The following is a 21,889-nucleotide window of genomic DNA, read 5'->3' as shown; positions in this document are numbered from 1 at the left end:
CGTATTATATGTGTAGCGCTTACCCACAGAGAAACCAATGGAAATAAATAAGAAACTTCCCTGTTCAGAGGTTGCCAGCCTAGGTACCAGTTCCCGAGCACACCAACAAAATTTGGGATGTAGGGGTGTCTTTTTGAAGATTTATTGCGGTACAACACAGGTGGGTAGAGGGATGAGGGTACAGGATACTCCAAGGTACATGAAAGCATTAAAGGACAGATTCTAAGACAAAGTCCTTTAGCAGCCAGCCTTAACTATTGCCTGAGGTAGAAGGGTTCAAGGGACAGCCAGCTAGTCTGAGACTCTGTTACAGCAGTCACAGTCCTTGTAGCAGCCTCTGGCATCTAACCCTCAAAGTACAGGCACACCTGAAGCTCTAGTCATGAGGCCTACTCACAATGTCCAGAGACAGCTCTCTTACCAGCTTCCCTGTGACACTCTTCAGTGAAGGGTGTGCTTCTCCAGCCCAGCTTCCTAAGGTAGTGTCCTCCAGCCTCTTTAACCCAGGCTCCTTTAGGCCTCAGCCAAGCACATGCTGAGTCCTAACAGAAACAGTGCTTCTGTAACACAAGCTGCCTCCTTGGGCAGAGGCACCAGAAGAGGGCACTAAACAGTCTTTATCCCCAGCCACACCTTCTGGTTGCTCCGTCCCATGAACTGGCTGAGGTCAGAAAAAAATATTCAAAACCCAGTGGCTAACCCTTTTACTCAAGCAGGAGTAATCAAGCACCAGACCTAGCATACCTCCCAACTATCTGAGATGGGAACAAGGGAAACGTATAGGCATAGGGCATGCTCCCTGTCATGTCCCCTTGAAGGAGAAATATACAAAAAATGATTAATTAAACCTTCAATTGCTTTTTTTTTACCACTGCTATTCCTTTGTACTGGCTTTTAAAATGTACAAATGCAACAGTTTAGTAATTGGAGGAAAGGCTTAGCACTGTAAAACATTTTTGATACACAAATAGTGCATTTTATATATATCTATATAGATCAGACCAAAATGAAGGACATGTGAGGAGGAAGGAGAGACAGAGGGACTTTTTTCCAAATCAGGGACAGTTTCTTTGAAATCAGGGACAGTTGGGAGCTATGGGGTTAGGGAGACCTGGCCAGACCTAGAAAATGAATTGCTGCTTAGCTGGGTACAACTGAGTCAAAAACAAATGTTTCCAGCCTAGGGCAGGACACTTCATCTGCTTGCAAATTGCATATGTCTATTTCTCTTTAACCGGTTGCCGACCGCCGCATGACTATTTATACGTCACTTTGCCTGGCGGTCAACCCCGGCCAGGCAAAGTGACGTATATATACGTCACTAGCCTGGGAGCATATAGCGGGCGAGCGCACGCTGCTGGAGGCTCGGCTCGTTCACGGACACCTCCGTGCGTGTGACCGGCGGACCTGATGTCATTCTTCCCTGTGTAAAAGCACTGATCTAACGGTCCTGCTATGTAGGACCGTTGATCTGTGCTGTTACACACACAGTCACATCCCTGCACAGTAAGAAACATGCCCCTAGGGACACACATAGTCACTGCATCTCTAATAAAGTTAACCCCTTCCCTGCCAGTGTCATTTTTACAGTAACATTGCATATGTATAGCACTGATTACTGTAGTAATGTCATTGGTACCCCCAAAAGTGTCAAAAATGTCAGTCAAGGGTCCGATCTGTCCGCCGCAATGTCGCAGTACCGCAAAAAAAATCGCAGATCGACGCCATTACTCGTTAAAAAAAAACAACAAAAATTACAAAAATCTTTCCCTTAGTTAGTAAACACAATAACTTTTGTGCAAACCAATCAAAATACGCTTATTGTGATTTTTTTTACCAAACATAGGTAGCAGAAAACAAATTGGCCAAAAATTTAAAAAATTTTAGATTTTTACATTTTTTTTTGGGGGGGGGGTTTCATATAAAAAAATTTGAAAAATATTGTTATTTTTGCAAAATTGTCGCTATTTTTGATTATAGCGCATGATCAAAAAATCGCACAGTTGATCAAATACCACCAAAAGAAAGCTCTATTTGTGGGAAAAAAAGGACGTCAAATTCGTTTAGGTACAGCGTCGCACGACCGCGCAATTGTCCGTTAAAGTCACGCAGTGCCGAATCGCAAAATACCCCCTGGTCAGGAAGGGGGTAAAATCTTCCGGGGCTTAAGTGGTTAACATAAAAAAAGCAAATCTTTGTATCTGTATTCTAAAATGCCTTTGCAAGATAAATTTGTGATTATATCAAGTATAGGTGGGAACATTTTCTGCATGATTTTATTAGTTATGTTATCTTTACATGAGATTATTAATAAATGGTACAGAAACCTTTATAACAATTTTGGTTAGTAAATTATGTTACTGACATGTGGCAGGTGAAATTCAAGATATAGTATATAGCAAGGTATCTGGTGGTTTGTGTAGCTAAACCCAAAAGCACAGAAAATGATTGTATAAATATGCTACCATTTAGAAGACAATTACATCTGCTGAACTACACCCTCACCATAACAGCCATACCCCCTTGCTCATTGTAATCTCACTATACCCATGTGTATTACAAATGCAGTATACTGGCAAAATTAAGCCTGGCACACACAGGTTGAATATCAGGCTGGTATTGGCCAGTTCAACAGAAACCGTCCAACATTCAGCAGCCTGTCTGACAGTCAAACAGGCATGCTGGAAAACCAGCAGCTGACCAGCATCTGATCTGCGCTCACAGCCAATGGCTGCAAGTGCTGACCGGTGTGTTCTGCTAGGACGGCAGTCCCCTATTCCACCAAAGACAAGGATTTCAATCTGACCATTTTCGCCACCAACTTAGGAATGTTAATTGAAGCTTACTTTAAAAATCTCAAATTGTTCCACACATTTGTTTAAAAAATATACAGATAAGGAAAGCACGTTTGGTAAACTTATCAGTAAATACTGTAAGAAATGTAATTTTGGCATTTGATTTTGTAATTTCTGCTGCTAAAAAGGTAAATAAAAAAGATGTCATATCTTGGTGGCAGAATCCAGATCACACAATGTTGTATTGTTTTACTTAAACTGCATACTTTCTGTACTGTGGAACTTTATATTCATTTTGCTTATTTGGGGTGACTGACATTCTTTGTACCCACATGCTAATGAATGGAAAGTTATGGTACTTAAAGAAAAATGTTTTAAAATGGTTTTGCTTATTTGTTTGCATCAGTTAGTCAGAAGTTAAAACGGAGCTAAACATACCTTTTTTTCAATGGTCCCCATCCCTCACCAGCACCAGCATTTTCTTCTATGTGCTGGTCTTTGGCCATCTTTGTTGACCAGCACAGGATGACGTCACTCCTGCGTATGCACAGGAGTCAGTCATCCTGGCATGTAGAAACCATGCCAGCAATGTAGGCTGAGCTGTAATTGCACAGCTCAGTTTATATGCAAACACATGATATGTATTTGAATTGCTCACGCTGCTAGGAAATGTAGTCCTGTGCCTGCTGCTGGCTGGGAAGGAGCCCACCCATGCTCCAGAAAATTACAGATAAGAGCAGAAGATCTTGGGAGCTGTACATCAGAACAAGACCTGGTGTGTATAGACAAGTGGCAGCTTACTTATGTACATGATAATCATGAGTAAGCTCCCGTGGGCGGAGTGAAACACGTTGGGGGCGTGGCCTGGAGAGGGTCCAGGCTGAGACTGCCACTTGTCTACACACAGCAGGTCTGATGTGTGGCTTCCAAGATCTTCTTCTCTCATCTGTCAGCTCAGTTTATATGCCAAAGAACAGTGCAAGCAGGCAGGTAGGAGTTTTTTATTGCAGAAGAGACATTGCATGTCTTTCCTAAATAAAGAGCCCGCCTGCTCACAGTTTGTGAACTTTAGTGCCATTTTCTGAATGGTCTGACAGCACAATCCTAATGCATGAATAAAAGAAATATGCAGCGCATCACAACACACAGATGTCCCATAATGCAAGTAAATTGTGCTGGGCTGTCTAGGATGGGCTGCCATACAAAACTGTATAATACGCTGCAGCGCACTGCAGAAGCACATAGTAATTAAAATATGTGCAGGGTGAATGGGCCCGTAAGCATTATTATAAATGGGCAATTTTTAAAATGTAACCACTTGACCTCCGGAAGATTTGACCAGGCCATTTGTGTGATACAGCACTGCGTTACTGACAATTGCCCAGTCATGCAACACTGTACCCAAACAAAATTTATGTCATTTGTTTCCTCATAAATAGAGCTTTATTTTGGTGGCATTTAAACAATTAAAACACATTTTTTTATTTTTTTTAGTGCTATGAACAAAAAACCCCACTTTAAAAAAAAAAAAAAATGTATATATATATATATTTTTTTACTTTTTTCTATAAAACCAATATATCAAAAAAAAAAAAAAAATCAAATTTCTTGATAAATTTTGGCCAATATGTATTCTGCTACATGTTTTTAGTAAAAAATGTATTCATTTATTTATTTTTTTACTAGTAATAGCAGTGATCAGCGACTTATAGCAGGCCTGATATATTGCAGGGGACAATCGGACACTAACTGACACTGTCGACTTTTTTGGAAACCAGTGACCCTAATACAGTGATCAGTGCTAAAAATATGCACTGCCACTGTACTGACATTGGATGGGAAGGGGTTAAACATCTAGGGCTATCAAAGGGTTAAATATGTGCCTAGCCACTGTTTTAGGGTAAACAGTGTGCTGCTTTCACTAAGGCAAGTAATGGATTTTATTCCCTGCTTTGCAGGGAAAAAATCTATTACATTCCTGCTGACAGGACAGGACCCTGCTTTGTTTTCATAAGCAGGGCTCTGTCCTTTGTAAATTCTGTAAGATTGGCGGGTGCTATTGGCCCCCACCCGTGATCAACATCTGCTGTGTTTAATCACAGTCAGCGGCGGAATGTGCGTGCCCCCTTACCCAGAAGTTACAGATTACTTGCTAGGTATGTGATCTGACGCAGCAAAGCTGCCTTGCCACCGTATATCTATGCTATACGGTCAGCAAGCGGTTAAAGTGGAACTTCAGGCAAGGAGCTAAATTCTTCCACTGAAGTAGGTCTCCTTATTGTAAGATTTCCCTACAACTCTTGTGCTTATAAAAAAATGTTAGCCTTCTTATCACCATCTGCCTTGCTGACAACAAATAGAAAGTAATATTCTGCCTTATGGGGAAAAAGATAGCAATAAAATCCGTCAGGGGTTTTCCCTAATCAATAAATCAATCAATCAATCAATCAACATTCTTAGGGCTCTTTCACACGGGCGGTCCGATCAGATCCGCCTGTCAGTTTTTTAGGCGGATCTGATCGGATCCTCCATGCAGCTCTATGGGGCAGCGGGTGTCAGCGGAGGTGACCTCCGCTGACACCCGCTGCCATCCGCATCCGATCCTGTGCTGAAATCTGGACGGATGGAAACCCTATTTTTCCATCCGTTCAGTAATCGGAGCAGAGCGGATCTGATGAGAGCGGACAAGTGGTCCGCTCTCCTCCGATCCCCCATAGAGGGCAGCGGGTGCTGAGACACCTCCCTCTCCGCTCTGCAAGCGGAGACGGAGCTGTCATCCGCCCGGCTCAGCGGGGATCGCGGATCAATCCCCGCTGAGCAACACGGATCCGCCTGCGGAGGCGGACCGTGTGAAAGAAGCCTTACTATTGATACACTTTAAGAACACAGAGGATAAGATGGAAATACACTTTAAGGGCTCTTTCACACGGTCCGCCTCCGCAGGCGGATCCGTGTTGCTCAGCGGGGATCGATCCGCGATCCCCGCTGAGCCGGGTGGATGACAGCTCCGTCTCCGCTTGCAGAGCGGAGAGGGAGGTGTCTCAGCACCCGCTGCCCTCTATGGGGGATCGGAGGAGAGCGGACCGCTTGTCCGCTCTCATCAGATCCCCTCCGATCCGATTACTGAACGGATGGAAAAATAGGGTTTCCATCCGTCCAGATTTCAGCACAGGATCGGATGCGGATGGCAGCGGGTGTCAGCGGAGGTGACCTCCGCTGACACCCGCTGCCCCATAGAGCTGCATGGAGGATCCGATCAGATCCGCCTAAAAAACTGATAGGCGGATCTGATCGGACCGCCCGTGTGAAAGAGCCCTAAGAACACAGAGGATAAGATGGAAATACACTTTAAGAACACAGAGGACAAGATGGAAATACACTTTAAGAACACATGACAGGTGGAATGGACCTATTATGTAAGGGATGAAAATTTTAGCTCTCTTTATTTTATGTAAAGTGCTCCTGCCATGGGTTTGGTGTGTACAATAGGGAAAATGTGGCAACAGATGATGTAAATTTGACTAAAGTCATGTTCCCGAGAGTCTGTAGGTCCACCACAATGTCTATTTTCTAGTTTACAGTTAGCATTAGCTGTAGAAAGTGCTACAGTGAATTCAATTCAGAGCCACTCATTTACTATCCAAGATGTGATAACAACATTACTGAGTTTCTAGAGCTTGTTTCTTGGACCAACAATTCTGAACACATTTTCTTACAGAAAAAAGCACACTAAGCTAAAAGATATACCTAAAAGCACAATTGTGCATTTCTGCAAACATTTTGATGTTTGCATCATGATTTTAGGTTAATGTTAAAGTTTTACTTTACATTAAGTTTTAATTCGATTCATTTTTATAAAAATGTATTTCATTCAAAAACGAACACTATAAATGTATTTAAAAATGCCTGCAGTTTATTGCCATCTTGTGGATATGCAGAAGTACTGCATTCTTCCGGAAATACCTACATACACAATACTATTTTATTCTGGATAATATTAAAATAACATTGGGAGTATCCACTTGTGAAGAAACAACACTAATATATGCAGTGCTGTAAGCAATGTACAATACCTTCATTTCAATTTTATACTTGACTTATATTAACATTTACATTGTAGGTTTAATATAATGTCTTACACAGAACAGAGCATGCTGTATGCATTTTTAAAAGGACAATATAATCAAAGTGGCTGAAAACTGACAACAAAAAGAGAATGCATAAGGTTTTCCCTAGTTAGACTGAATCTGCTAATAAATATCAAACTTTTTAGGGCCTGTCCCAAAATTCCACTGTATTTATCATAAAGTGAAGCTTGATTTTAAATGTCTTATTGCTCTTGGTATCATTCACAAAAAAAAAAAAGTCCTCTGATGCCTGCCGCCGCTGGACCAGAAAGAGAAGAGAAAAAAAAAAACCTCTGGCCCCGACTAAGGTTCCCGCAGACTGCCTGCTGCTTCGTCTGACAGTTCTTAAATAGCTAAGGGGAAGAGTCACTCAGTGAAGGGCCTGGTATGCATTGGGGGGGATCCCATGCTGTTTTTATTTCATAATTTTTAATTGCCGGCATGTTTTCCTTTGCATTCAGATGTCAGCAGGGACCACCACACATACTGCATGTTATACCGCCAGCAAAACCCTGGTGATAAATTTTGCATGTTTTTTTTTACTTTCTGTTCCATTTGTGAATTGGACCTAACAGTTTACTGCATGGTATTTTGGAGATTTTTTAACGGCACATTTTACATTTTGTGGTAAATACCGCATAATCATTTTTTTTTTTGTGCATTCACTTTTTTTGCCACAAGCAATCATTTATGCAAATGAGTCACATGACTGTGTTATCACATGCGGTAAACTTTAGTGAATTGACCCGTTTGACACTTCTAGCTAACAAGAAGAAATTAGTTTTTATCACCAACAGTTTGACCACTATAAGCAGCAAAGAACTGATGCTTACTACAAAAGAAACTTCAGTTCTCTTTGCAAATGAATTATGCCATTAAAATTCATGAAAGGACTCATGCAAAGAAAAGAAAAAAAGATCCAGGCACTACTGGGGTGTCTATTGCTCATGTTTCTATGCTTGTGGTCATTCCCAGTGGGAAAAGCTTGTGTTGCAGATAGCAAGAAAATTTGCAAATGTAAAGCTTAGAAATCTTACTCTGTGTGGTTGCAACAAAACACAGAGTTACCCAAGCGATGGTTCACACCAAAATTGAAGCAGTTCTATTGGATGAAGTTGCCACTTATGAGAAACTCTGGAAACCCTGGGTGACTAATTATTTACCTCCAGGGTTTGACGACACCTTATTACTCCCATAACTGCCACGGTGTACCCTCCCAAAATCTGATGTACACCAGCTACTGATGTCCTAGTCTCCCCAAGGGATTACACCTTTGTAACTGTTCTTTTGAAACTTTAAATATGTGTACAGAGAAAGTTTGCAAATAATTGATTTGCAGCTTCCAGCTCTCCTTCTATTTCTAACTATAGAAATTCTTCTAGATTTGTTTTAAACAACATCTGTTCTCTCTCTCCTGCTGCTTCGTTCTATGGCTACTAGCTTGCCACTAGTCACAGACTCGTGACACAGACTTGAGTATACCCAGGCATAGAGAAAGACTCCTTTCCCTGTCCTGAGGATGCATGTCATTGATATGGGGAAGAATTTCCCAAATGGTTGATAGATTTAGCTTATCGTTGTGAAAGTTTTCTATCTGCATCTTAACTCAAAAAGGAGCACACACCTAAATTCACCAGATTGATAGGTTGCCTTGTTTTGAGGAAGGCACTGCATCTCATTGAAACACAGACTTTCCCAAAATGGCCTTCTTAGCATACAATTACAGGACATGAAGCTCTACAGAGATTACACCAGTGATTGCAGCATCTAACTGTCACATAATTTCCTTTGGCTGTGCAGAGGAGCATGTATGAAGTAAGGTGCAGCAAAGTGAAAGCCATGGTGAGGGATTCTTAGAAAGGTCCCCAGTGGGGAAAACAATCAGAGGCACAGGGGAGGAAAATTTTCACTCTAACTACCACAAATACATTCTGTCAATTATGTCAAGTCAAGGATAAATAGCACTGTAAAAGCTGAATTAGCATTTATTTTAGGCTATGCTTAGGGATCAGGTAGATTTTTTTAATGAAAGTTATTGTGTTAATGTACTTTAACCACTTCTGGACCGGAAGATTTTCCCCCTCAATGACCAGGCCATATTTTGCGATTCGGCACTGCGTTACTTTAATGTACAATTGCGTGGTCGTGCGACGCTGTACCCAAATAAAATTGATGTCCTTTTTTTCCCACAAATAGAGCTTTTTTTTTGGTGGTATTTGATCACCTGTGTGATTTTTATTTTTTGCGCTATAAACAAAAAAAGCGACAATTCTAAAAAAAAAAAAAAACACGATTTTTCACATTTTAGAGGGACTGCGACATTGCGGCGGACAGATCAGACCCCTAACTGACATTTTTTACACTTTTGGGGGGATCAGTGACATTACTACAGTAATCAGTGCTAAAAAAATTGCACTGTTACTGTAATAATGACACCGGCAGGTAAGGGGTTAATACTGTGGTTGATCAATGGGTTAAATGTGAGCCTAGGGGAGTGATTGTAACTGTGGGGGGGGCGTGGCTTGTGAAATGACCACAGAGACCTGTGTTCCTACATAGAAGGATCACAGGCACTCTGTGATCATTCCAGGCAGAAGAATGGTCAGCTGTGTTTACAACAGCTGCCTGTCCTTCTCTCTCAGCGGGGAACGATCACGGGTGTCAGGCGGCAATCGGAGCCGCCTGCCCCTTGTATCTGAGTCACCGCTGCCGAGTGGAGGCGGGAGCGCGCCGGCGGCGGCGCGTGCTCGTCCCCTAGCTGCAGGCACGCGGCTGACATATACCTACGTCGATTCATGCAGGAAGGGCTATATAACTGCGGCAGGCGGTCCTTAAGTGGTTAAAAAATACAATTAGGAGCAGTGTATAGAATCTCATTAGCTTTATCATATATTGATGACCCATGTCATGTTTATTAGGTGACGTATGTGATCAGAGCATCAATAATATAGCAATTTATGGTTACTGAAAACATACAACTGAGAGTTATACTTGTGGTTGGGCATGGAGATAATTCTCCATGCTTAAAGTTTTCTAAAGCTGGTAAAGGCTGTCTCTTTTTCTGAAAAAGAAAGTTACTACTGTTGGGAGTAAAACACAACCCTGCAATTAATTGTAGTTTGAAAAAAAAATATCTTTAAAGTTTAGAGTGGACTTACCAATTTTGCTGCTATTAACCCCTTCTGTGTCTCATTTTGGTTAAAAGAGAAGTATAGGCAAAACTATTTTTTTAGCCATACTTCTCTTGTGGGTCAAAGGAGTACCCTTACTTTCATTCTCCTGTGACTCAGTGTCAGATTTTTCCCCATTATAAGCTGACAAAACAGAACTGTTCTAGGTTCTAGAAGGATCCAGATAATATGGTTGGGATCCACACAGCTGTCTGATTGACAGCTGATTCGTCATTTCAGTACATGGCTTATAGTTGGAGTCAGCTGCACCTGCTCCCTCCTGAGCCCGGCACTCCAGTAAGCACTGGAGGAGCAGAGCAGAAAGTGGTGGCTAAAAGTCACTGCTCTTCACAGACCAAAAACTGAGCAATCAGAGATCATTCTGTTCTCTGGTTTAGAGCCGACGTGGGACAGCTGAAGTTTAAGGATGAGTAGTGGTATTTTACACCCATACTTCTCTTTTAAGTATGACTTTGTTAGTACAGACCTGACTTTTCTGACTTCTAGGTTAAACTTTGCCCACCTTTTTCCAGCTTGTGCAATAGGAGTGCCTGCAATAGCCTTAAAGTGAACTTATTGAATAGATTAAATGGTTGCTGACCACTGCTGAGCTCAGAAATCAACAAAGTTAGGCCCCTAGTTAACCACTTTATGTCCAGACGCCGCAGATGTACTGTGGTAGGCTGGCTCTCCCAGGCAAAGTCCCGTACATGTACAGCGCTCGCCTGGGAGGAGCTAGGGGGCGAGCGCGTGCCGCCGCCGGCATGCTCCCGCCCCCGCTCGTCAGCTGGGGAGCCAGTGCATGTGACAGGCGACTCCGATGACTGCCGGCCACTCATGACCCCCCCTACAGACAGAGAAGAACAGATGGCTGATGTAAACACAGCCATCTGTCCTTCTCCCTGAGATGATAACAGAGACCATGCGATCCTGCTATATAGGATCGCATGTCTCTATGGTCATCCCACAAGCCCAACCCCCCCCCCCCACAGTTAGAATCACTCCCCTAGGGTTACATTTAACCCATTGATCACCCATAGTATTAACCCCTTCCCTGCCAATGGCATTATTACAGTAACAGCGCATAATTTTAGCACTGATTTCTGAAGTAATGTCACTGGTACCTCCAAAAGTGTCAAAAATGTCAGTAAGGGGTCCGATCTGTCTGCCGCAATGTCGCAGTCCCGCAAAAATCACAGATCGCCGCCATTACTAGTAAAAAAAAAAAAAGAAAAACAATAAAAATGACATAAATCTTTCCCGTAGTTAGTAAACGCAATAACTTTTGCGCAAACCAATCAAAATACGCTTATTATGATTTTTTTTACCAAAAATATGTAGCAGAAAACAAATTGGCTTAAGATGTTAAAAAATTTTGATTTTTACATTTTTTGGGGGGGAATGTTATATAGCAGAATGTGAAAAATATTGTTTTTTTTTTTCAAAATTGTCGCTATTTTTTTGTTTATGGCGTAAAAAATAAAATTCGCACAGGTGATCAAATACCACCTAAAGAAAGCTCTATTTGTGGGAAAAAAAGGACATAAATTTTGATTGGGTACAGCGTCGCACATCCGCGCACTTGTCCGTTAAAGTCACCCAATGCAGAAACGCAAAATAGTTCCTGGTCATTAAGCAACAAAATCTTACGGTCTTAAAGTGGTTAAAAAGTATAACCACATGAGAAGTGTAAGCAGTTGTAGATTTCCTGGCAAAAAAAAGTTTCAGTAGGCACTAAAGCTGGCCTTTAACATATACATTTGCTTTGTTCAGCCTACAAAGACACTATCCATGCTATACAGCACTACTAGGCGAACCTTCTGCTTAAGCTACTGTATTCTGACAGGCACAGCTGGAGGTTGTCAGAGTGCCGATCAGTGGATGCATCTGAATGGGTACAACCGCTGTTCGGATGATGATTTTCTGTTCATCTCCTACAATTTTTCATTTAAAGAATGTTCGGCAGGAATGTGCTGACAGGACCACCCACGAGGCAAATTTGTTGAGTAACAGGCTGAAATGTGTCTCATGTATGGCCAGCTTAGGCAATGCCTGCTCTTAGGCAAGACTTTGACTCCACTCACACTACGGCAACTTGTCAGGTGACTGGTCAGCCTGACAAGTCGCGGTCCATTGTGTGCTACGGGAACCGTTCTAATAGGAGCGACTCAAGTCGCTCCGACTTAGAAAAAGGTTCCTGTACTACTTCGGGGGGCGACACTGGAGCGACTTGCATAGACATTCATTATATGAAGTCCATGCAAGTCGCGCTGAAGTCGCGGTGCACGCGACTTCACAGGTCGCAGCTGACAAAAACTGAGAAACAATGTTTAAGCACAATATTTCAATGCCAAATTCTAAGCATCTAACATATTTCTGCAAAATATGTTTATTTTTGTGTTTTTTTTTACAGTTGTCCAACCCCAGGATGTGATGGTAGTGGTCATGTAACAGGAAACTATGCTTCTCATCGCAGGTACATAACCACAGGAAGCTACAATTAAATACAGGGTTTTTGTATTACTTTTAGCCTTTACTGTTATCCCTTAGAAGTAATTTGAGCTGCAAAAACTATGCGACTAAAACATGAATGGTAACGTAATGCTAATTCTCTCTGTCTAGCATTTTTGCTCATATATATTACATAATAAAAGGTTTCAATTATTCAACTTTTACAAGAATCCTGAAATGTTAAGTTCCGACCTGCCTTAAAAATACTTTGCTATGTAGATCTTCCTTCATACAATGAAAAGGCAGTCAGCTGTCAGCAAACCTATTGTGGAATGATTACCTGACAGCTGATTTTCAGTTTCTCTATATATTTTCTGTTCATTGAATTCCAGTACTACATTTTGAACATATACTATATTTTTATACTTTAAATATTTCTTAAAAGAGGAATTCCTGCATATATTAGATTGTTTTACAACAATAGAAAAACAACAAATCTGGTATTTTCTAATTTTATATACTTTACTTTATATATATTTTATAATTGAACAGGGCTGCAAAAATATATAAATTATCTAATAATATGACATTAAGTACACACCAGGGAGTCATTTGCCACTGCCGTCATGTTGTCCACTCTGCCTATCCAGCCTTTCTTAAAGCTGAAGTCCGGACTAAACCGATATTGTCTAAATACAAGACAGTTTATGAAAAGATAAAGTATCACTTCATTATTATCAATGCATACTTTATTGAAAGAAAAAAAAAAAAGGAAAAATTGTACAGCATAATCTATTTGCTATGCTTTATTCTAAATTGTATAGACACATTTGTGTCTGAGACAACATGCATAGGGACTAGGGATTGACCGATTATCGGCAAAGCCGATTATCGGAGTGCCAATATTCCCTTTTGCCGATATATCTGTATCAGCCTTGGAACTGGCTGATATTGCTGATATTCCAAATATTGCTCATGTAAGGTTAAAATGATGTCACATAATTCCATTTACAAATGTTATTGAATATGCCACTCACATATGTACAAAAGATATAAGCAATTCCACATTAGCAGATCTGCTGGCAGATCAGTATCTCTCACTCATTTGCCGTAAGTAATACCCGGGTGATACCGCTCCTTTCGGCATCCACTCAATACCACTCTGTCTCTCACCCTCTCCATCTCCCACCCACCCGATACTGCTCCGTCTCTCACCCACTTGCCATAAGTGATACCCGGGTGATACCGCTCCATTCGGCATCCACTCAATACCACTCCGTCTCTCACCCTCTCCATCTCCCACCCACCCGATACTGCTCCGTCTCTCACCCACTTGCCATAAGTGATACCCGGGTGATACTGCTCCATTCGGCATCCACTCAATACCACTCCCTCTCTCACCCGCTCCATCTCTTACCCACCCGATACCGCTCCGTCTCTCACCCACTTGCTGTAAGTGACACCCGGGTGATACCACTCCGTCCAGCATACGATCTCAGAGGTTACGTAGTCACGCACCGGGGTGTCACTTACGGCAAGTGGGTGAGAGATGGAGCAGTATCGGGTTGGTGGGAGACGGATCGGGTGAGAGAGACGGAGCGGGTGAGAGACGGAGTGGGTGAGAGACGGAGCGGTATCGAGTGGGTGCCCGGACGGAGCAGTATATGCTAGCAGATCTGCTAATGTGCCAGCAGATCTGCTAATGTGGAATTGCTTATATCTTTTGTACATATGTGAGTGGCATTTCAAATGTGTATGTTTATTCAATAACATTTGTAAACAGAATTATGATATGTGACATCATTTTACCCTTACATGAGCATCACCACCTAATGGTTGGAGGAGGAGAAGACTAGTATCAGACCCTGACATAGGATTGTTAATACAAGGTTTATTAACGTTCACCTTTTGGTGGGTGGAATATTGTGAAACTGATGTACCTGCAAGTGAAAGCTGTGTGGTTTTACTATCAGTTGTCATGCAGGTAAGGTGTGAAGAACGAGCCTTTAATGTTAAAAATGTTAATAAACAAACATTAACATGTTCAGTACCAGATTTTTGTCAAAAAATGTCTTTATTTTTCAAAACTTTAAATGTACAAAATATAGGCCCATATCGGCCGATACCGATACTTTGTGACCAATATATCGGTATTGGTATCGGCCCTGAAAAAACCATATTGGTCTACCCCTAATAGGAACACCATTCAATAGAAGCATAATAGAAGTCCAAAATATTTAGTAGCTAAAACAAGAACACAATACTTTAATATGATTTAATCCTTGTAATTTGCAGTGTTTCTGGCTGTCCACTGGCTGACAAAACCCTGAAGTCTCTAATGGCTGCAAACTCCCAGGAACTCAAGTAAGTATCTAATTTTAAAGTAAAGTTTACGCTGGGCATACACTATAACATTATCTCAGTTTGCTGTTAAAGTAAACCAGTCACAAATCTGTGTAATTCAAACTAAGAAAAGGTATGTGAAATCTCCAAGGTAAAATAATCAGTAGATCCAGAGATACATGCAGCTAAATTTACAAGCAAATCCAACCTCTTACTATAAAATTGGAGCTTGGCCCCATCATTACATCATCCTGGGACACTCAATAGATCATTGAGACCTCCCATCACAAACAGGAATTATTGGGATGCCGGAGAGGCATTATGGTGTGGGACCACGCTTGTACTTTACAAAAAAAAAAAAAAGGGATTTACATTTAACTTCAGCTGCTTATATGTCTGGCTCTTCTGATTATTTTGATAATTGGTTTTCACCTCTGCTGATCTATGTCTTATTCATATATTCAGTCTGATTTGTTAATATTGGTAGGAGGTGTATTTAAAGTGTTTTAAACAACAATAAATGATTTGTATAAATGTTTCCTGGAATCCAGAAAGGGAACAAAAAACACTTTCTAATAGGAATGTGATATATAAATGAGTTTGCCCATTTAAGGTAAAGCCAATTATTCCATTACCTTAAAGACAGATTACTCGTTACTAATGTTATTAGACAGGTTCAAGATGTAAACCACTGAGGCCCCAGAACAGTTCAAACCAAGTATACAAAAGCCCTCTTTAGTTTTATTATAATATGTATTACTGCAAAAGACTTGAAGTCATTTCCCACTTCAGCTCATTCTAAAATCCATTTCTGGTATGCCCATTGGCCAGGTGAAAGTTCAAATCAGGGTTATATCTGAATATGCTGTAAGCTGGTTGGGGCGGGCGGGGGGGGATGGGTACGTAAGAGGAAGAGGAGAGGTCAGGAAACATTTTTTGGATGGTTATTGGCAGTCCAGAGAGCAGGCAGGAGGTGGGGCAGTGGCACAAAACCTGAAAGATAGCAAACTCTGTAAAGTGAAGTCCTCCTTTTTATACTATGCAACCAAATAGCTCAAGAGGAATGACTTAATCACAAGAGTATATGCATTGGGAACCTAATAGCATGTGCTTTTTCAAGTGAATGATTATTATGTCTTCAGGTGTCCGACACCAGGCTGTGATGGATCTGGACATGTTACTGGAAATTATGCATCTCATCGAAGGTAAAATACTTCTCTAGGTGCATCTTCTCATCTACTAATAGGCTGTGATATATAAATAATTATTATGTTAATTACTTCCATAGTTTATCAGGGTGTCCAAGAGCTAGAAAAAGCGGGGTCAAGGCATTTCCAAGCAAAGAAGATAAAGAAGACCCAGAACTTAAGTAAGCAAACACATTTATAATGGTACTACTTTATATCTCTTTTTTCTGTTCATATTTAAGTATGTGTTTAGTTAGACTACTACAGAGTGATGAGAATGGTGTTCTGGGATATCCTTTCTTTCCTTTCTCCTGTCCCTCTGTTGCAATCCTGTTAAAGATGGAAAAGGCAAGGTTATATACAGAGGGTATGCTTTGCTTGCATGTGTGTGTATGCAGATATTTTATCCAAGAATACATTTGATTATATTGACAGATTATATTAACAATATATTAACAGAAATTAAAAATGTGTGCTCAGCATCAAGGTCTTGCCTTCATCAGAATAGGAAAAATAAAGTGTTGCACTATTAAAGTGACATATACAAAACAAGTTGTGCTTAATAATGAATAAAGTCTCAAATTCCAGTCAATCTCAAAACAAGTGATGTGAAATTCCAAATATAGTGAAAAAATAATGGAAAATGATGATGAAAAAAATGTGAAATGAAGAGTCCTGTAGCCAGGGGTCAGAGATTAAATGAATCAAGTCCCCCTCTATCACAGAGGCCAACTACCACCAAACCAGATAAGAAGTATTCTTACCAGAAGCATAGCACTCCCTTTCAGGAAGGTCAAACACACTTTAGGGTTATAGTCGTAGTGTGCATATTCCAGCAAGGCTCATTGATACAGTAGAAGTGTCATCTCCCAATGCAACCCATAATGAGGACCACAAACTCCCACAGCCTAATGTAAATGAAGAAAAGACTATATTGTGTAAAACCTTACAAGCTGATATTTTACTATAAAAGAGTAACACTCACAAAATCAGATGGGATATATGTATAAAAAAGCATATCCAGGCAGGTAAAGTTGCGTCTGCCTCAACTTCCGGGTAACGCGATGACGTAGACAAGTACCTCCACACTACACATTTCATCGTAATAGGACTTCTTCTGGGGCACCTTGCCTACATCAGCCAACATAGCCTAAAGCTTTAGTTAACTAAAATAATAGTTAGCAAAAGTGAATAGGACAGGAATTCCTATTCCTCATCCATCTAGCAGATCGAATCAGATGGAAATGGACAGGTGGCCCATTTCCATCCGACCGCCTTATAGAGAACAGCGGGCTGTGTCCGCGTCCATTCTGTATCAGCAGAGCAGATGTGGACCTGTCATTCGCCTGCTCAGCAGGGGTCAGCAGAGAGATCCCTCGCTGAGCAGGCAGATCTGCTTGACAGAGTCCGCTCCATGTTTTTTTTTATTTTATTTTACTTTTTCTGTTTTTTTTTTTTACAACTATATTTTTTATTTATGTATTTATTTTTTATTTTTTTGGGGGGGGGGGGTGAGGGCAGGGTCTTTGGTGAGATATTAGAAGTCTAAACAGACCCCCATATCTCTTTTTTGAGACAGAGAAAGGGATTTAAGAAAGCCCCTTTCTCTGCACCACTTTACATTAATGAATAAGGAGTCTATATAGGGACCGTATTCATTCATAAACTGACAGTCTGACATAGTAAACTCTCGGTTTAATATGTGATCAGCTGATCAGCTGACACATGAGCCATCGGTAGCGATGGCTGCCTCGGTCCACTGCATTACAGGGAGGGGGCTGGTAAACACATGTTTACCAAGCCCTCCCAAGCCCCAGCCCCCCTGCTCAGCATGACAGCTGGCAAGACACAGTGCCGGTCAGCAGCTGCAGGCGGCGGGAGGGATGCCACTGGGGGAATGAATGGGGGTGCAGGAGCCAATACAGGTGGGGATCGGCCTGCGGGGGGGGGGACATTCTGTGATCCCCTCAAGCCCCAGCAGCACCTGAAGCCACGGAAGCAGCAGAGGAGGGTTGCCGGCTTCTAAAAGTAGCTGCAGGGGTTTAAGTTTGCGGGGGTGGTCGGATCGGGTGTAAGGGGGGGAGGATCGGTGCTGGGGGACAGGAAAGGGGGTGAAGGGGATAGGAAAGGAGGGTAGGGGGAGCAATTTTAGGTGACAGGGAGCGGCGTAGGGGGAGAGGCTGGGGACAGAGAAGCAGGGGCATGGGGGGGGGGGGGCTGTCACATTTTAGGTTAATAACTGTGATTGTAATTCACTGATCATCAGAGTTATAGAATTGTCCAGCAGGGTCTGCTGATCAATTCTGTTATAAATCATGGTCATTGAAGTGACTAAGAAACTTATAGCAGGGGGAGAAATAAGGTCCGTGCAAGCAGTGCTGTAGGTTTGTATGACGTACGGACCTGGTAGTGAAAGGGTTAACACTTTGCATAAGCCTGAAATAGTGTTACACATGATTTGTTGCTACTGTTACTCTTAACTAGGGTGCATTTACTATTCCTAGAACTGAATTTTAATTATGTTTTCCTTTTTTCATGACCACCTCCCCTTTTTCCATATTGTTTACTCTCCTTTAATTCCTCTTTGTGCTAAGCAGATGAAACAAACATCTGTTACTAACTGAACATGTAATGAGTGATAAATATATGAAGCAGTGCTAAAAAATTCAACTCAATATTGTGAAACCACAAAAGCAAATCAATATAATGACAATAAACTTTTAGGTGAAAAACAAGTATAAAGAAATCACACCAAATACATAAATAGTGTCCATAAGAGCCCAAACACAAGGGCTAAAAAGGAAAAATATATGTGAAACAAGAAAGTCCAGAAAGTGCAAATGAAACAAATTGTCCACGATTCACTTGCTCCACCAGTGTCCCCACAATCACAATTCGTAGTGCTTCCACCACCAGGTGACACCAAGTATTAAAGCCTCTTCTCCTGTGGACCATCATATAGTATGATCAAATTTGCGTGTTACATCTCCTTATGAAGGGAAAATACAAAGCACCAAATGTGATCCGGTCAGGGCTGGTTCATCAGCAGGATGAAAAATAAAAAGCATATACGGTATACGCCCATAGTGTAACCCATAAAAACATTTATTCAAAAAAAAATAACAAGTGGAACTTGCAAAGGGAATCACACAAAGCAATAGTATTCATTGGGCAATAGGTTAAAAAAACTTTCATATAACAATAAAAACAGATACAATTGCTCTCCCAAAAAGCAGCAGGTTGTGTGGCTGCACCAGATTTTCCCGCCGGCCAGCAAGCGTGCGTGATCATGAAGTGTTGTAGCCACACCCAGTTTTGTCAAAGTGATGACATCGTTTGGGGACTGGCTTCTAATGAGTTGATCAGAAGTCTGTAACAGAACTACAGCAGGGAAGATTTCAGACTGGTGGCTTCATGGATAGAGGGCACCATGGGCGTCCGCAAGGGGGGGGGCAAGTGCCCCCCCTGGAATCTCAACTTCCCCTTTAAAGTGGTTGTTAAGCCACTTTATACCAGCCTGTCTGGTATGTTTAATAATCCTGTGTGCATGTGCCCCTGTGTCTGTGTTTTAAAAAAATAAGAAAATCTTTACCAGTTTTCAGAGTGCCGATCACCGCTCATGTGACCCGCCGCCTCTCTCCTCTCCCTATCTGACAGGGCTGAGGATTCCCCGCTGACCTCAGTCGGTAGGGGAAGGAGGAGGGGAGGAGGAGATCCCGAGAGGAGGAGAGAGGCGGCAGGTCACGTGAGCGGCGATCCGTTTTCTGAAAACTGATAAAGAACGGCTTATTTTTACAAAACACAAACACAGGGGATTATTAAACAGACTGTAGATAGGATATGAAACTTTAAATGAAACTACAGCAGCAGGAGGGGAGGGGGTGGGCACTGACATGGGAGCAGACAGGCAGAAAGGGGGGGTAAACTGACCACAATGTCAGGGCTCAGCAGCCAAGATATACCGTGGTCAGTTTACAGAGGGTAGGGTAGAAACTGGCAGGATCAGCCAGGTATTTTAGGTGATAGAAGGGGCCAAATTACACAGCACAAGCACTGTTCTGTAAACATGCTTTAAGGGAACAGGATTATTATTTTTTTTTTTTTTTAGGTAACAAACGCTTAAAAAATAAATTCTGCCTCTTCCCCTTTAAAAATAAATACTTACGAGTCGCGGCTCGCACGGTGACTGACATTGCCTTTATAACATTGTCAAAAAGGGGCGGAGCAGGGGTGACCCTAAAATGATGCCCCCACTGAAAAAAGTTCTGCAGACGCCCATTGAGGGCACAGCAACCACTGGTCTAACAAAACAAATGTACAGGTGAATCAGGCCTGCAAACCTAGAGAAAAAAAAGGATATTTAATGTTTAATATACCTATAAATGCATGCAACATCACATTTGTTCAAGGTGAGAACACACAATTATTGAAAAAAAAATAAAAATTCTGCCCAGAGTTTAGCTTTAATAAATCATTGAATGTTTTTAATCATGTGTTTTTGTAGAACACTGATACAGAAGCCAAGGTTGTTTTCTCTGTATTTCTTGCACAAACTGTATTTGTATGTTCTGCATAAGTTAAAAAAGTCAAAAAATAATCTTTGAATACACATGTTGCGGGAATACAGTAAACCCCCCTCCATTGCGGGGGTTACGTTCCGGACCCAGCCGCGAAAAGTGAAATTCCGCGAAATAGAAAAACCCTATTAAAATGCATTGTAGGCATGATTTTTTTACTGTCACTGTACGTGTAGAAGCATTTTAAGGTCTTTAAACACACTTTTAAAACAATAGAAACTCATTTAAACACATAAAAGATACTGAGAGACATAGCAAGAGCTATGAAAAACACAAAAATCTTTCATTTTTAATGATTTATATAGTAAAATAACATTACAAAAAAAACCGCGAATTACCGGGACCGCAAAAACTGAACCGCGATGTAGCGGGGGATTACTGTATACCAACTAGCTGTGCTAAGATTAGATAAGGTCAGAGCATTTTGTACAGAGGAATAAAATAAATATTACTGGAACTCTTCTACTGAAGACATAGTGTTCATAAAATGAACTGTAATACATGACTGTGAAGTGTTCTGAACATGTAAAATGGTATGCTTGATAGAAGGGTCTACAATGATGGGATCTTTACATGTTTGAACAGGTGTCCAGTTTCAGGCTGTGAGGGCCAGGGACATATATCTGGGAAATACACATCCCATCGAAGTGCTTCTGGTTGCCCCTTGGCTGCAAAAAGGCAGAAGGACAGCTCTCTGAATGGTGCATCACTGACTTGGAAACAGAATAAGCAGGAGTTGCCACACTGTCCACTTCCAGGCTGCAATGGGCTGGGCCATGTCAATAATGTTTTTGTCACTCACCGAAGGTAATTTCATTTTTTTCCTGTTTGCAATTTTTATGCTATACTTTCTACCATACACATACACTATATTGTCAAAAGTATTGTGACTCCTCCCTTTACACGCACATGAACTTTAATGGCATCCCAGTCTTAATCCGTAGGGTTCAATATTGAGTTGTCCCACCCTTTGCATCTATAACAGCTTCAACTCTTCTGGGAAGGCTGTCCCTCAACGTTTAGGAGTGTGTCTATGGAAATGTTTGACCTTTCTACCAGAAGCACATTTGTGAGGTCAGGTACTGATGTTGGATGAGAAGGCCTGGCTTGCAGTCTAATTCATCCCAAAGGTGTTATTTTGGGCTGAGGTCAGGACAGTCAGGTTGACGCAGGCCAATCAAGTTCCTCCCCCACAAACTGGCTCATCCATGTCTTTATAGACCTTGCTTTGTGCACTGG

General features: G+C 41.5%; 1 protein-coding gene across 1 annotated transcript in view; it reads left to right on the top strand.

Annotated features, from left to right (window-relative positions):
• ST18 (ST18 C2H2C-type zinc finger transcription factor) overlaps nucleotides 1–21,889 on the top strand; it is a 254,081-nt gene that overhangs the window by 214,859 nt on the left and 17,333 nt on the right. Inside the window, exons 13-17 of the mRNA XM_082258427.1 lie at nucleotides 12,506–12,568; nucleotides 14,839–14,907; nucleotides 16,029–16,091; nucleotides 16,175–16,255; nucleotides 21,236–21,457. Coding sequence (XP_082114553.1) covers nucleotides 12,506–12,568; nucleotides 14,839–14,907; nucleotides 16,029–16,091; nucleotides 16,175–16,255; nucleotides 21,236–21,457 — 498 coding nt within the window. The remainder of the gene's footprint in view (nucleotides 1–12,505; nucleotides 12,569–14,838; nucleotides 14,908–16,028; nucleotides 16,092–16,174; nucleotides 16,256–21,235; nucleotides 21,458–21,889) is intronic.

Source organism: Pelophylax lessonae (genome assembly GCF_965119305.1).
Source record: "Pelophylax lessonae genome assembly, chromosome: 5".
Classification (NCBI taxonomy): domain Eukaryota; kingdom Metazoa; phylum Chordata; class Amphibia; order Anura; family Ranidae; genus Pelophylax; species Pelophylax lessonae.
The sequence above is the reverse complement of the archived record's forward strand: the minus strand, read 5'-3'. Positions and strand labels throughout refer to the sequence as shown.